This window comes from Papio anubis, chromosome 20, assembly GCF_008728515.1.
Source record: "Papio anubis isolate 15944 chromosome 20, Panubis1.0, whole genome shotgun sequence".
In the NCBI taxonomy this organism is placed as follows: Eukaryota; Metazoa; Chordata; class Mammalia; order Primates; family Cercopithecidae; genus Papio; species Papio anubis.
Genome location: NC_044995.1, coordinates 45795611 through 45809773, shown reverse-complemented (window position 1 = coordinate 45809773; position 14163 = coordinate 45795611). Strand labels below are relative to the sequence as shown.

Below are 14163 nucleotides of genomic sequence, written 5' to 3'. Positions count from 1 at the left end.
TCTCCCAGGTTCAAGTGATTCTCATGCCTCAGCCCCTGGGTAGCTGGGATCACAGGTGCCTGCCACCACACCCAGCTAATTTTTGTATTTTTGGTAGAGATGGGGTTTCACTGTGTTGGTCAGGCTGGTCTCAAACTCCTGACCTTGGGTGATCTACCCACCTTGGCCTCCCCGAGTGCTGGGATTACAGGCGTGTGCCACCGCGCCCGGCCCTGTCTTCCTTCATCTTATTCTCCCTGCCCACTCTTGCTGGGTATAATGTCTGCATTTACCTGCTCATGTGGGTGGCTCTGCCCCTACCTGGGGGTGATAACTACAGCCAACCTGACGCTGCTGTAACCTCACACCAGTACTGCCCAGTAGAACATTTTGCCACGGAAATGCTCCACAATTTGTTCCTTCCAATCCGGCAGCCATGAACTATATGTGGCTACCGAGTACTCGACATGTGGTCAGCATGCCCAAGAACTAGACTGAAGATTGTGTGAATGTATGTATTTTTTGAGACACAGTCTTGCTCTGCCGCCCAGGCTGGAGTGCAGTGGCGCGATCTCGGCTCACTGCAACCTCCACCTCCTTGGCTCAAGCGATTCTCCTGCGTCAGCCTCCCGAGTATCTGGGATTATAGGCGCGCACCACTGTGCCAGGCTAATTTTTGTATTTTCGGTAGAGACGGGGTTTTGCCATGTTGCCCAGGCTGGTCTTGAACTCTTGAGCTTAGGGGATCCGCCTGCCTTGGCCTCCCAAAGTGCTGGGATTACAGGCGTGACCCGCCGCGTCTGGCTCCCAAGCAGACTTTTCTTTTCTTTTTTTTTTTTTTTTTGAGACGGAGTCTCGCGCTGTGTCACCCAGGCTGGAGTGCAGTGGCGCGATCTCGGCTCACTGCAAGCTCCGCCTCCCAGGTTCACGCCATTCTCCTGCCTCAGCCTCCGAGTAGCTGGGACTACAGGCGCCCGCCACCTCGCCCGGCTAGTTTTTTGTATTTTTAGTAGAGACGGGGTTTCACCGTGTTAGCCAGGATGGTCTCGATCTCCTGACCTCGTGATCCACCCGCCTCGGCCTCCCAAAGTGCTGGGATTACAGGCTTGAGCCACCGCGCCCGGCCGCAAGCAGACTTTTCTTTCCTCCCTGTTATCAATACTCAGTGCTGGCTGCTACCCATCTCCCCATCCACCCAGCTCTGTCTCCTGGCCTCCCTGCAGCCTACACATGACATCCTCACCTGGGAGCGGCAGGCATCCTTCGCTTTGCTCTCTGTCACCTCCCACCGCCCAAGCGGTTTTGCAGCCGTCCAGGTGGCTGTGGCCCAGGTCTTTCTGGGTTGTCCTTGCTCCCCGCGCAGCCCTGCCCCGTGCCTGTGTCCTAGGTGGAAAAAAGACCGTTTCCAGGAGGTCGTCGATGCCGAGTATGTGTTACTGGAGGTGAACGGGCAGTTTTCGTACTCCTATTCCCTGACGGCCAAGTCGGCAATGTGCACCTCCCAGCCGCAGAACTGGACCACCATGATAAAGGAATCTGGGGGGCCTTTCTTCTGGAACAGAGAGGTAACAGGACCCTAGGATTGTTTCCAGAAGAATCAGCAGGCCACCAAGGGGTGGGAGAGTGTGTGAGGACACCGTGCAGCCATGGAACTGACTATGGAATGAAAGACTCGGCTGGGCGCGGTGACTTACGCCTGTAGTTCCAGCACTCTGGGAGGCCGAGGCGGGTGGATCACGAGGTCAGGAGTTTGAGACCAGCCTGGCCATCATGGCCAAACCCCGTCTGTACTAAAAATGCAAAAGTCAGCCGGGCATAGTGGCGCACACCTGTACTCTCAGCTACTCAGGAGACTGAGGCAGGAGAATCGCTTGAGCCCGGGAGGCAGAGAGTGCAGTGAGCAGAGATCATGACTGCAAAAGACTCGAAGGTCCCTTAGGGGATCTAGCGGGAACTCCAGTTCCTTTTAGGGGTGTACAAGGCCTTTGAGGATTTAAGGAACTGCCCAAAAGACGGGAAATGCAGGCACCAAGGTGTTCGGGGACTTTGCTGATGATGAGAAATGCCTGGGGCCATCCCAATGGTTGCTACTGCGGGATGGATGGAATTCCCAGGCTGTCCTACTCAGTGTACATCTGTTTTATTTTTCTTTTTTTTTTTTTCGAGATGGAGTCTCGCTCTGTCGCCCAGGCTGGAGTGCAGTGGCCGGATCCCAGCTCACTGCAAGCTCTGCCTCCTGGGTTTACACTATTCTCCTGCCTCAGCCTCCCGAGTAGCTGGGACTACAGGCGCCCGCCACCTCACCCGTCTAGTTTTTTGTATTTTTTAGTAGAGATGGGGTTTCACCGTGTTAGCCAGGATGGTCTTGATCTCCTGACCTTGTGATCTGCCTGCCTCAGCCTCCCAAAGTGCTGGGATTACAGGCTTGAGCCACTGCGCCCAGCCTTATTTTTATTTCTTTTTTTTTTTTTTTTTGAGATGGAGTCTGACTCTCGCCCAGGCTGGAGTGCAGTGGCTGGATCTCAGCTCACTGCAAGCTCTGCCTCCTGGGTTTATGCCATTCTCCTGCCTCAGCCTCCCGAGTAGTTGGGACTACAGGCGCCCGCCACCTTGCCCGGCTAGTTTTTTTGTATTTTTTAGTAGAGACGGGGTTTCACCATGTTCGCCAGGATGGTCTCGATCTCCTGACCTCGTGATCTGCCCGTCTCGGCCTCCCAAAGTGCTGGGATTACAGGCTTGAGCCACCGCGCCCGGCCTTATTTTTATTTCTTTTAGGCAGGGTCTCGCTCTGTCACCCAGGCTGGAGTGCAGTGGCACAATCTCAGCTCACTGAAGACTCAAGGCTCAAGTGATCCTCCCATCTCAGTCTCCCAATTAGCTGGGACTACAGGTGTGTGCCACCATGCCTGGCTAATTTTTGTATCTTTTTTTTTTTTGTAGAGACAGGGTTTCAGTATGTTACACAGGCTGGCTTTGAACTCCTGGGCTCAAGCGATCCTCCCACCTCGGCTCCCCAGTGCGCTGGATTATAGGCCTGAGCCACCACACTCGGCCTCAGTGTGTCTTTTTTTTTTTTTTTTTTTTTGAGACGGAGTCTCGCGCTGTTGTCCAGGCTGGAGTGCAGTGGCGCGATCTTGGCTCACTGCAAGCTCCGCCTCCCGGGTTCATGCCATTCTCCTGCCTCAGCCTCCTGAGTAGCTGGGACTACAGGCGCCCACCACCACGCTTGCCTAATTTTTTTGTATTTTTAGTACAGACGGGGTTTCACCATGTTAGCCAGGATGGCCTCAATCTCCTGACCTCGTGATCTGCCCACCTCGGCCTCCCAAAGTGCTGGGATTACAGGTGTGAGCCACCGCGCCCGGCCCCTCTCAGTGTGTATTTCTATAATGCGAGTTGGTTCATGCATGACTGACAAATGAGAGTGTGATGTCCTGTCCCTACAAGGAAGAGACTGCATCAGTCCACCTGTGTCTTCCTGGGACACGTGTTTTGTATCAGGAATGCAGCACATGCAGCAAAGCCACCAGCAGATGGTGTCATAGCTCTTTTTTTGCATTTGCCTTTTTTTTTTTTTTTTTTTTTTTTGAGAAGGAGCCTCGCTGTGTCCCCCAGACTGTAGTGCAGTGGCGCAATCTCAGCTCACTGCAACCTCCACCTCCCGGGTCCAAGCAATTCTCCTGCCTCAGCCTCCTGAGTAGCTGGACTTGCAAGCACCTGCCACCACACCTGGCTAGTTTTTGTATTTTTAGTAGAGATGGGGTTTTGCCACGTTGGCCAGGCTGGTCTCGAACTCCTGACCTCGTGATCTGCCCTCCTCTGCCTCCCAAAGTGCTGGGATTATAAGCATGAGCCACCGCGCCCGGCTGGCTCTGTTGGTATTTCTATATGCATTCTTCGTATGGGCTGTCTCATTGCAAATTGCATGAATACATTTAAGAGATGGCCCCATCACTATTTTTTTTTTTTTCCATCAGCTGTGGTGAGTGGGTGCTTTTGTAGAACACGAAGTGTTTCTGGCCAGGTGCAGTAGCTCACACCTATAATCCCAGCACTTTGGGAGGCCGAGGTGGGCAGATCACTTGAGGACAGGAGTTCAAGACCAGCTTAACATGGCAAAACCCTGTCTCTACTAAAAATACAAAAATTACCTGGGCATAGTGGTGCACACCTGTAATCCCAGCTACTGCGGAGCTTGAGGTGGGAGAATCGCTTGAACCCGGGAGGTGAAGGTTGCAGTGAGCCAAAACTGCACCATTGCACTCCAACCTGGGTAACAGAGCGAGGCTGTTTCTCAACAAATAAGTAAATAAACAAACAAACAAACAAATAAAGAGTGGCCAGGCACTGTGGCTCACGCCCGTAATCCCAGCATTTTGGAAGGCTGAGGCGGGTGGATCACTTGAGGTCAGGAGTTAGAGCTCAGCCTGGCCAAGGTGAGCCACATGGTGAAAACCCGTCTCTATGAAAAATACAAAAATTAGCTGGGTGCGGTGGCTCACACCTGTAATCCCAGCACTTTGGGCGGATCACGAGGTCAGGAGATCGAGACCATCCTGGCTAACACAGTGAAATCCTGTCTCTACTGAAAATACAAAAAAATTAGCCGGGTGTGGTGGCAGGCGCTTGTAGTCCCAGCTACTCGGGAGGCTGAGGCAGGAGAATGGTGTGAACCCGAGAGGCGGAGCTTGCAGTGAGCCGAGATCACACCACTGCACTCCAGCCTGGGCAACAGAGCGAGACTCCTTCTCAAAAAAAAAAAAAAAAAAATTAGCAGGCCGTGGTGCCACCCGCCTGTAGTCCCAGCTACTTGGAAGGCTGAGGCAGGAGAATTGCTTGAACCTGGGAGGTAGAGGTTGCAGTGAGCCCAGATCATGCCACTGCACTCCACTGTCTGGGGGACAGCGGAAGACAATGTTCCAAAATAAAAAAGTCATTGGCAGCACCTGACTCTCACCCAGGCTGAGTTATTAAGCCTGCAGCCTCCACAGCCAGCACGGCCCGAAAGGAGGCATGTGGCAGACTGCCACGGTTACCACTTGAGATGCTCACTACAAAAGTTACTACTGTTACTACTTGAGACCGTCATTACAAGACTGAATGAAGGGGGAATGAATAAGGGAGAACAAACGTAGAAATGAAAACTTAAGACAAAAGAAACTGTTCTAAGGAAGAGGCATGGGGAAGAAGAGAGCTCCCTGCTTCTAGTGAGCAAAGGCAGCCCCCCAAGCTTCCATAGCCCTTCCTATTTATTGGGTAGAAAGAGCAAAGAGGAGCCGGGTACGGTGGCTCACACCTATAATCCCAGCACTTTGGGAGGCCGAGGCGGGCGGATCACAAGGTCAGGAGATCGAGATCATCCTGGCTAACACGGTGAAACCCCGTCTCCACTAAAAATACAAAAAAAAATTAGCCGGGCGTGGCAGCGGGCGCCTGTAGTCGCAGCTACTCTGGAGGCTGAGGCAGGAGAATGGCATGAACCCGGGAGGGGGAGCTTGCAGTGAGCCGAGATCGCGCCACTGCACTCCAGCCTGGGCGACAGAGTGAGACTCCATCTCAAAACAAAACAAAACAAAACAAAGAGCAGGGAGGAGGAGGTAACGATTGGTCAGCTGCTTAGCTGATCACAGGTTCATATTATTACTAACAGGCTTCAGATGTACCTAATCACAAGAAACACTTGTGCCTGGATCGTGACTGCCCTCAGCATTTCTTCCAGGCGGCAGACGCACTTTGTCAGTTTGCCAACATTCTGCTTTTATGAGAACAGTGTGCTGTTTACCCATATAGCCTCCAGTGGTATACTGAGATGATCATGACCCTCAATCTTTTGGCCTCCAACAGAGGCAGGTGAGATGGAGGCTGAGCAGCCTCCGTCCAGTCTCTGCTGCAGGGAGCATGAACCTGCCCCCACCATGGGCACTTGGCCCCAGAGTCCCACCCATGCATGCCTAATGAGGACTGGGGTGGGCGCAGGGCCTCGGCGGGGAGGAGGGAGGCTCAGGGCCCCCTCCCCAGCCCCCAGGGCCAGTAGGCACGCCTCTGTCCCCCACAGAACTACGTGAGCTGCCACGACCCCAACAACAATGCCCCTTTGAGGTGGCCAGATGTCCAGTATCAGATCTTGGGCGGCCGGACAGCAAACCAGATCATTTTCAGCCACAACAACGGCTTCTATGTCTTCTACATTTCCATTGTGGATCCGTACTACAGGTGAGCGGGCCCATCTACCCCAACGACGGGGGACGCCTGATGCCCCTGGGGGCAGGTCACCCATGTTTCGGGGGACAAACCTGAATTCCCCCAACGGCCCAGGCTGTCCCCAGGACAAGTGATATTTTAAGTTCTGGGTGACATTTGTTCCTATGTGAAATAAATACTCATTTCAGAGTCCTGCACTGGGTGCTGGGGGAACAGCACTGACCGGAGGCCGCACCGCTGCCCTGGCACACCCGAGTCACCCTCTCCTACTCCCCGTGGCTAGGGTGTGCTGATGGCTGCGGGTCAGAGCTGGCTCAAACTGGCTCGCCAGGAGTAGACTCTCAAGTATTCAGGAATCTCCAGCCTGACCAACATGGTGAAACCCCGTCTCTACTAAAAATACAAAAATTAGCCAGGCGGCCGGGCACGGTGGCTCAAGCCTGTAATCCCAGCACTTTGGGAGGCCGAGACGGGCGGATCACAAGGTCAGGAGATCGAGACCATCCTGGCGAACCCGGTGAAACCCCGTCTCTACTAAAAAATACAAAAAACTAGCCGGGCGAGGTGGCGGGCGCCTGTAGTCCCAGCTACTCGGGAGGCTGAGGCAGGAGAATGGCGTAAACCCGGGAGGCGGAGCTTGCAGTGAGCTGAGATCCGGCCACTGCACTCCAGCCTGGGTGACAGAGCGAGACCCCGTCTCAAAAAAAAAAAAAATTAGCCAGGCATGGTGGCAGGTGCCTTTAATCTCAGCTGCTCGGGAGGCTGAGGCAGGAGAATCCTTTGAACCCGGGAGGCAGAGGTTGCAGTGAGCCGAGATTGCACCACTCACTGCCCTCCAGCCTGGGTAACAGAGCAAGACTCTGTCTCAAAAAAAAAAAAAAAAAAAAGAAAAATTCAGGAATCTTCCATGGGTCAATTGCACGTCGGTGGCTTGGAATCAACCACAGTGGAAATATTTACACCTCAGGAATCGGTAGACACTACCCAGGAGGGCTTTCCCCTCTGAGAGCCAGCTGTTAAATATTTACTACTGACAGGTGCTCAGGAGATTATAAAGCCACATCTAAGCCATGCCATGTGGATCAGCGTGTCCCTTTGGGAGGGGGACACCAGGTGGCATCTTTCTCATATCCTCACCCCTGCTAGAAGTCATTGTCACCCATCACCTGCCCTCTCCAGAAGGATGAAAGTTCACCCCCTGAAAAAAAAAACACGTGGAGGTCCTGCCTTCCCTAGAGGCCCCAGCCTAGGAGGATCAGCTCTGGGGTGGCAGCAGGTGGAAGGCACTGGGTAGGGTGAGGATGTCCACAGGAGAGAGGAGAGAGGTGTGGGACTCTCCCCTGCCACATCTGCTCCCTGCACCACGCGGCCTGCACTGTCCCCCTCCCCGTTGTGGGTTCTGTGACACCCCTGAACCTTTCCTGCCCTGACCTAGCCTCCACTGTTATCCACCACTTCCCCGCTGTTGATGGACCATTTAGTTTGCCCCTTCCACCCTCTCTAGCCAGAGTCTGGGCTTTTGGGGAGAATGGGGACCCTGGTGACAGCTGCCAGAGGGCACAGAGAGGATGGCAGACTCAGAACCCATAAAAGTTGGCCAGGCGCAATGGCTCATGCCAGTAATCCCAGCACTTTGGGAGGCCAGGACAGGTGGATTACTTGAAGTCAGGAGTTTGAGCAAGCCTGGCCAACATGGAGAAACTCCGTCTCTACTAAAAATTAGCCAGGTGTGATTGTGGGCGCCTGTAATCCCAGCTACTCGGGAGGCTGAGGCAGAAGAATCGCTTGAACCCGGGAGGCAGAGGTTGTAGTGGGCTGAGATTGCACCACTGCCCTCCAGCCTGGGTAATAGAGCCAGATTCCACCGTCTCAAAAAACAAAACAAAACAAAACCCCATAAAAGTCAAAGTGGGCTGAGTGCAGTGGCTCACACCTGTAATCCCAGCATTTTGGGAGGCGGAGGCAGGTGGATCACTAGAGGTCAGGAGTTTGAGACCAGCCAACAACATGGTGAAACCCCATCTCTACTAAAAACACAAAAATTAGCCAAGCATGGTGGCAGGTGCCTGCAATTCCAGCTACTTGGGAGGCTGAGGCAGGAGAATTGCTTGAATTCAGGAGGCGGAGGTTGCAGTGAGCCGAGATCATGCCACTGCACTCCAGCCTGGGCGACAGAGAGAGACTCAGACTCAAAAAAAAAAAAAAAAAAAAAAGTCGTAGTGGATGGAAACAGAAGTGGGTATACCTGGTCACTGCTGTGGGCCTGGCTTTCCCTCCTGTGGGTCTGAACACCTTTGCCAGAGACAAGGTAAAGTCCCCCAAAGGCAATGCCCAATGGCCTCTCCCTGTATCCCCCACCCCCCTGCAGCTACTGTCAATTGGAGACCGTCTTTAGCATCTACGTGTATGGAGCATTCCCCGTGCAGCTGGTCTCTGCCGGGGTTGTCATGGTACTCCTCATCTCCGGCATCCTGGGGTCCGTGTGGCTGGCCTACATGATCCCCAGGCTGCTACGCACAGCACGTGGCCGCAGGATGACGAGCTTTGTGGCACAGCTGTATGGGAGATGCAAGACGGTCTGCCAGTTCAGGGCCTCGGCCACAGCCAGGACAGGCTCAGAGCCCATGGGACGCCACCGCAGTTCTTAACGGAGGCAGGTCTGACCACTGAGGCCGGTCCACAGGGTCCCGACCCCTTGTCTTCAAATAAAGTATAGTGTAACATAGCAGGAAGTGGTATGTATTCACCATTTTTTCGTTTTTTGTTCTTTCTTTGTTTTTGAAAGGGAGTCTCGCTCTGTCACCCAGGCTGGAGTGCGGTGGCACGATCTCGGCTCACTGCAACCTCCGCCTCCTGGGTTCGTGCCATTTTCCTGCCTCAGCCTCCCAAGTAGCTGGGACTACAAGTCCACGCCAGCACGCCTGGGTAATTTTTTTTTTTTTTTTTTTTACTATTTTTTTTTGGTAGAGATGGGGTTTTGACATATTGCCCAGGCTGGTCTCGAACTCCTGGGCTCAAGCGATCCTCCTGTCTCAGCCTCCCAAAGTGCTGGGACTCTCGGTGAGCCACTGCACCAGGGTCAGCCATCTCATTTTAAGGGAAAATTTGGTCAGTCTCATGACTTCTGATTACTCTTTGGTGTGTGTATATGTGTGTGTGTGTATATATATATATATATATATATATATATATATATATATATATTCATTCTGTGATCATTTTAAATTGCCCAACATAGCTACAAGAGGCTGGGGCAGGGGGATCACTTGAGGCCAGGAGTTCAAGATCAGCCTGGACACTGTAACAAGACCCCCATCTCTACAAAAAACATTTTTGAAGACATTAGCTGAGTGTGATAGTGCACTCCTGTAGTCCCAGCTACTCGGGAGGCTGAGGTGGGAGGATCGATTGAGCCCAGGATGTCGAGGCTGCAGTAAGCCATGATCACAGTACTATACTCCAGCCTGGGCGATGGAGTGAGACCCTGTCTCAGACCAAAAAAAAAAAAAAAAAAAAAAGCTGCTACTTGGGTCCTTGCAGACATCCACTGTGTGACTCTCACTCCACATTAATCTTCAAGAAAAGTGATCCCAGGTCCTTGCCCCACTTCCTCATCAGCCAAGACCTCCCCTACACTTGGGACACCTGGTTTTAGTTTCAGAGATACCCCAGTGAGGCTTCGGGGAGAAGGAGCTGGAAGGCAGCTGAGAAAAGTGGGCTTGGGGCCAGGTGCAGTGGTTCACGCCTGTCATCCCAGCACTTTGGGAGGCTGAGGCAGGCAGATCCCTTGAGGTTAGAAGATCGAGACCAGCCTGACCAACATGGTGAAATCCCATCTCTACTAAAAATACAGCTAAAAACAGCTACTCGGGAGGCTGAGGCAGGAGTCACTTGAACTCGGGAGGCGGAGGTTACAGTGAGCCAAGATCGTGCCATTGCACTCCAGCGTGGACAAGAGTGAAACTCTGTCTCAAAAAAACAAAGTGGGTTTGGAGTCTCTCCCAGCCTGTGTCCCAAGGGGGAAACAGGGATGAATGGGGATCACTGCAGATGCCAGGAGGGCACATGGCACAGTCCCTGGGACAGTGAGACCCTGCCTTGACAGCCGCAGCTGCACAGCCCCAAGACACTATCCTGAGTTGTTTCTGTTTTTTGAGATGGAGTCTTGCTCTGTCACCCAGGGTGGAGCAGTGGCACCATCTCGGCTCACTGCAACCTTTGCCTCCCCGGCTCAAGCAATTCTCGTGCCACAGTCTCCTGAGTAGCTGGGATTACAGGTGCCCACCACCATACCCAGGTAATTTTTGTATTTTCTTTCCTTTTCTTTTTTTTTTGAGACGGAATCTCACTCTGTCGCCCAGGCTGGAGTGCAGTGGTGTGATCTCGGCTCACTGCAACCTCCGCCTCCCAGGTTCACGCTGTTCTCCTGCCTCAGCCTCCCGAATAGCTGGGACTACAGGCACCTGCCACCACACCCGGCTAATTTTTTTGTGTTTTTAGTAGAGACGGGGTTTCACCGTGTTCACCAGGATGGTCTTGATCTCCTGACCTTGTGATCCTCCTGCCTCGGCCTCCCAAAGTACTGGGATTACAGATGTGAACCACCGCGCCCGGCCAATTTTTGTATTTTCAGTAGAGATGGGGTTTCATCATTTTGGCCAAGCTGCTCTCGAACTCCTGACCTCAAGTGATCTGCCCGCCTCGGCTTCCCAAAGTGCTGAGATTACAGGCGTTTGCCACTGCACCTGGCCTCCTCCTGAGTTTTTTGAATAAGGGTTTCTGGGAGAGTAGCTCCAGAGAGCAGGAGGCCCAGTGCCCTGCACAGAGCGGGGACCATGGTCTCTGCTCTGCCTCCAAACACCCACCAGCCTCCTGGACTCTAGGTGAGCCTCCCAGGGGCTCCCCCAGCAGACTCCGGAGGCCCAGGAGATCCAGCCCGTAGCCTGGGGAAGGGGTAGGCTGAAGGTTCCCATCCCAGAGGGGTGTCCTCATCCCAGGAGGTGCTGGACGGCACTCAGCCTCCTGTTTCCTTATGTGTCCCTAGGGCAACGGGGTCAGCCTCTCCCAGGACCACCATGAATGTTTCAGGCGAGGAGGGTACAGGTGGCCACTGCCTGGACCCGCAAGAGGGCTCTCGAGACCCTGATGTGGGTGAGCGGTGACAGGAACCAGCTCCCAGAGGTGGTTCTTCCGAGGCTGGGCCCATCCCGTTTTGTAACCAGTAGCGGGGCTGTCCCTGCCACCCTGGACCCAAAAGTGTGGCCCGCTGGGGCCCCTGACCCTCTCCTGGGCTCCAGGTGCTGTCTCCTGTCTCCATCTCGGGTGCACATGCCAGGTCCCCTGGGTGCTGTGTGCTCCCCACTCCTTCACGCGTGGGCAGTCTCCCCATCCCTGCCCCAGCCCCCACCCTCACACCATCAGGTCAAGCCCCTGCACCCACCTGTCTGTCTGAACAAGAGCATGGCCCTTCCCGCCCTCCCTGCAGTGACTGTGGCTTCCTGGGGACAGGAGGCGGCTGGGTGGAGATCTGGAGGCTGCTCCTCAAGCCCTGCCCTGATAGCTGTGTGTCTCCGGGGAAGTTCCTGCCCCTCTCTGGGCAGCCTTGCTTTTCCCCACCAAAGGGGTGAAAATCCTTAGAACGCGTCGAGTCTGGAGGTCAGCTACCCCATGCCCCAGGAGGCCCCTGCCTCTGCCAGTGGAGTCTGATCTTCCAGGGCTGGGACTCAAGGGGTTTAGGGTGTCCTGTCATTCCGGGGTTCCCCTGCTAAGCTCTGGAGGCCTCACTGTGAGGCCAGAGGCACTGCCTTGCCAGTCCGCGGGATGACAGGGTGAGGGGCCAGGTGTGCACCTCCAGCCCCTTCCCCATCCCCAAGGCCACCACGTGGACATGGAGCTGAAAGGTCAAATGTGCTTTAATGGGGGGTGGCTCCCAGGTCCTGCCTGGGCCCCGGGGAAGTGGCGCTGGCTGGGCCTGCCGGCTGCTTGGCCTTCCCTCCCGGCTTTCCCTTCTTGGCCGTTGAGGCCTTTCTCTTGCTGGGCAGACTAGGGGCTGGGGTGTTGGCGGCAGGGGGCCCCGGGTGGGGCGGCTGCTCCTCGTCGAGCGCCTTGAAGTTGAAGAAGTAGTCGACGTTGGACACGGTGTCCAGGATCTCAGGCACGCTGTAGTCGAAGGACAGCAGCTCCTCAGGCAGGCGCAGCGACCGGATGTCATCGGCTGGGTTCCCACCACTGCTGTCAGGCAGGGCCGGCCCAGGGACCTCGCACAGGGCACCCTCGGGCTCAGTGGCGCCTGGCAGGCAGTCGAAGAGCTTCATGGCGTCCTCCAGCAGAACCTTGTCAGGCAGTGCCAAAGCTCTGGCCGTCTCGGGGGCCTTGGCCTCGCCTGCCCCCAGCAGGGCCCCCTCCTTGGCCTCAGCCACCTTGAGCTCGCTGAGGCCTGGTGGGTACAGGGGCACCCCAGGTCGGGCCCCGCTGCCCTGTAGCTCCTTGGCGGGGAAGGCCAGGGGTTCGGGCCCAGGGAAGTGGCCGAGGTGGCCCTGGAGGTGGCTGTAGGCGTCCGGGGGCAGTGTGGGCTCTGCAGGCAGCGTGATGAGTACAGGGGGTGGCTTGTTCTCCTTAGGAGGTGGAGGGGGTGGTGGGGCCGGGCCTTCCTCGAGTGGTGGTAGGGGCAGCTCCATGAAGGCGGCAGGTCCCGCGTCCCCCACAAAGCCCAGAGCCTCTGGCCCGGGGCCCTCAGGCGGGAAGTAGGGCAAGAGGAACTGCGGCCCCCCCGGTGCCGGTTGGTAGTGGGGGTATGGGGGCAGCCCCGGGGCCTTGAGGTAGGGCTGCGGCTCCAGGAGGTAGCTGCCGGGGGCAGAGGGGCCCCCCACTGGCCCCCCGCTGCTTGCCGCCAGCTTGTACAGGGCCGACTGACCCAGGTCAGGGGTGGTCCACTCAATCCGATAGATGCGGGGGTCGAAGAGGCACCCGCATGGGGCCATCTGGAAACCTGTGGGCGGCAGGCAGGTGGCCTGAGAGCAGCCGCTGCCTGATGGGCCCAGCTCAAGCCTGGGGGCCTGTCTGGGGGATGCCACGAGAACCTTGCCATTGGGGGGCCCCTTTGGGGGACGACATAGGTATTGCTTTGGGGCCCTGGCTGGGTGATGGATAACACAGAGCTCGTCTTTGGGGCTCATCTGGGGGACCTGTGTGAAGCAGGGGAGCAGAGGCCATGCCTTCAGGCCCCCACCTAGGGACAGGGCAGGGGCAAGATGGGCCTGCACTCAAACCCACTCCCAGCCTCATCAAGGGTTCAGGGGAGGCCGGTACCTGCTGGAGGGGCCGGAAACACCTCTTTCTCTGGGTCTGGGGGATGGTAGAGGTTCAAGGAGCCTGTGGACAAAGGTGCCCGGGTGGGTGGGGCCCTTAGGCGGGTGGGCCCCTGAGCCCTCCCTAACAGGTGCCCCTGCCCACCCGATCGTACCCACGGCGGGAGGCGGCTCGGTGCAGGTGGGAGCGGGCTGGCTGCCCAGTGCCTCGGCCCCCTCCAGACTCTGGGGGCTGAGACCTTCCTGGGGAGCTGCAGGGGCATAGAAGGGTTTGGGGTGCTGCATGGGGCGATGGGGGGCCCAGCCCAGACAGGCCAGGAGGGCGGCAGGAGGAGCACGGGCGGCCCAACCAGAGAAGAGGCTGAGAGCTCGGCGGGGTTCTGTTTGCCCGGTTACTCGGGGCAGCGGGTTCCAGCCTGCAGCCCGCCCACTGGTTGGGGTTCTGGGTGTCAGGGGTGGGCAGGGGCAGACGGCGGCAGAGACGGTCATCACCAGGGGAGGGAGGACTCTGGGCCAGGCCTTTGCCTCTTCCAGCAACACCCCCTAACAGCTTCGAGGCTGCCTCCTCCAGACAGGCTGCCCTGATCTCCACGGGCATGCAGGCTGAGGGTTCCCGGGTCTTGCACCTGCTACCTTCTTGGGGGTCAAGGCCTCTCTGGGCACGAGCAGCACCCAG

The 14163-nt window shown here is 56.2% G+C and overlaps 2 protein-coding genes across 2 annotated transcripts in view; one reads left to right on the top strand and one right to left on the bottom strand.

Moving 5' to 3' along the window:
- Positions 1-8905, top strand: part of CATSPERD (cation channel sperm associated auxiliary subunit delta) — a 57548-nt gene extending 48643 nt beyond the window's left edge. Inside the window, exons 19-21 of the mRNA XM_031659065.1 lie at positions 1367-1544; positions 6035-6192; positions 8549-8905. Of these exons, the coding sequence (XP_031514925.1) occupies positions 1367-1544; positions 6035-6192; positions 8549-8828 (616 nt within the window). The 3' untranslated portion in view covers positions 8829-8905. The remainder of the gene's footprint in view (positions 1-1366; positions 1545-6034; positions 6193-8548) is intronic.
- Positions 8906-12074: 3169 nt separating this feature from the next.
- Positions 12075-14137, bottom strand: PRR22 (proline rich 22). Its single transcript, XM_003914728.5, has 3 exons — positions 13643-14137; positions 13489-13551; positions 12075-13168 (listed from the first exon to the last, which is right to left on the bottom strand). The coding sequence occupies exons 1-3, from the start codon at positions 13974-13976 to the stop codon at positions 12093-12095; spliced, it is 1473 nt and encodes a 490-aa protein (XP_003914777.4). The 5' UTR covers positions 13977-14137; the 3' UTR covers positions 12075-12092.
- Between the last annotated feature and the right edge of the window lie 26 nt (positions 14138-14163).

Excerpts from the sequence above, each read along its gene's own strand:
- PRR22 (XM_003914728.5), bottom strand. The coding sequence starts at position 13,976 with ATGACCGTCTCTGCCGCCGTCTGCCCCTGCCCACCCCTGACACCCAGA. Across the intron at positions 13,552-13,642 it reads CGAGCCGCCTCCCGCCGTGG|GCTCCTTGAACCTCTACCAT; the intron begins GTACGATCGGGT and ends CTTTGTCCACAG. Across the intron at positions 13,169-13,488 it reads GTTTCCGGCCCCTCCAGCAG|GTTTCCAGATGGCCCCATGC; the intron begins GTACCGGCCTCC and ends TGCCGCCCACAG.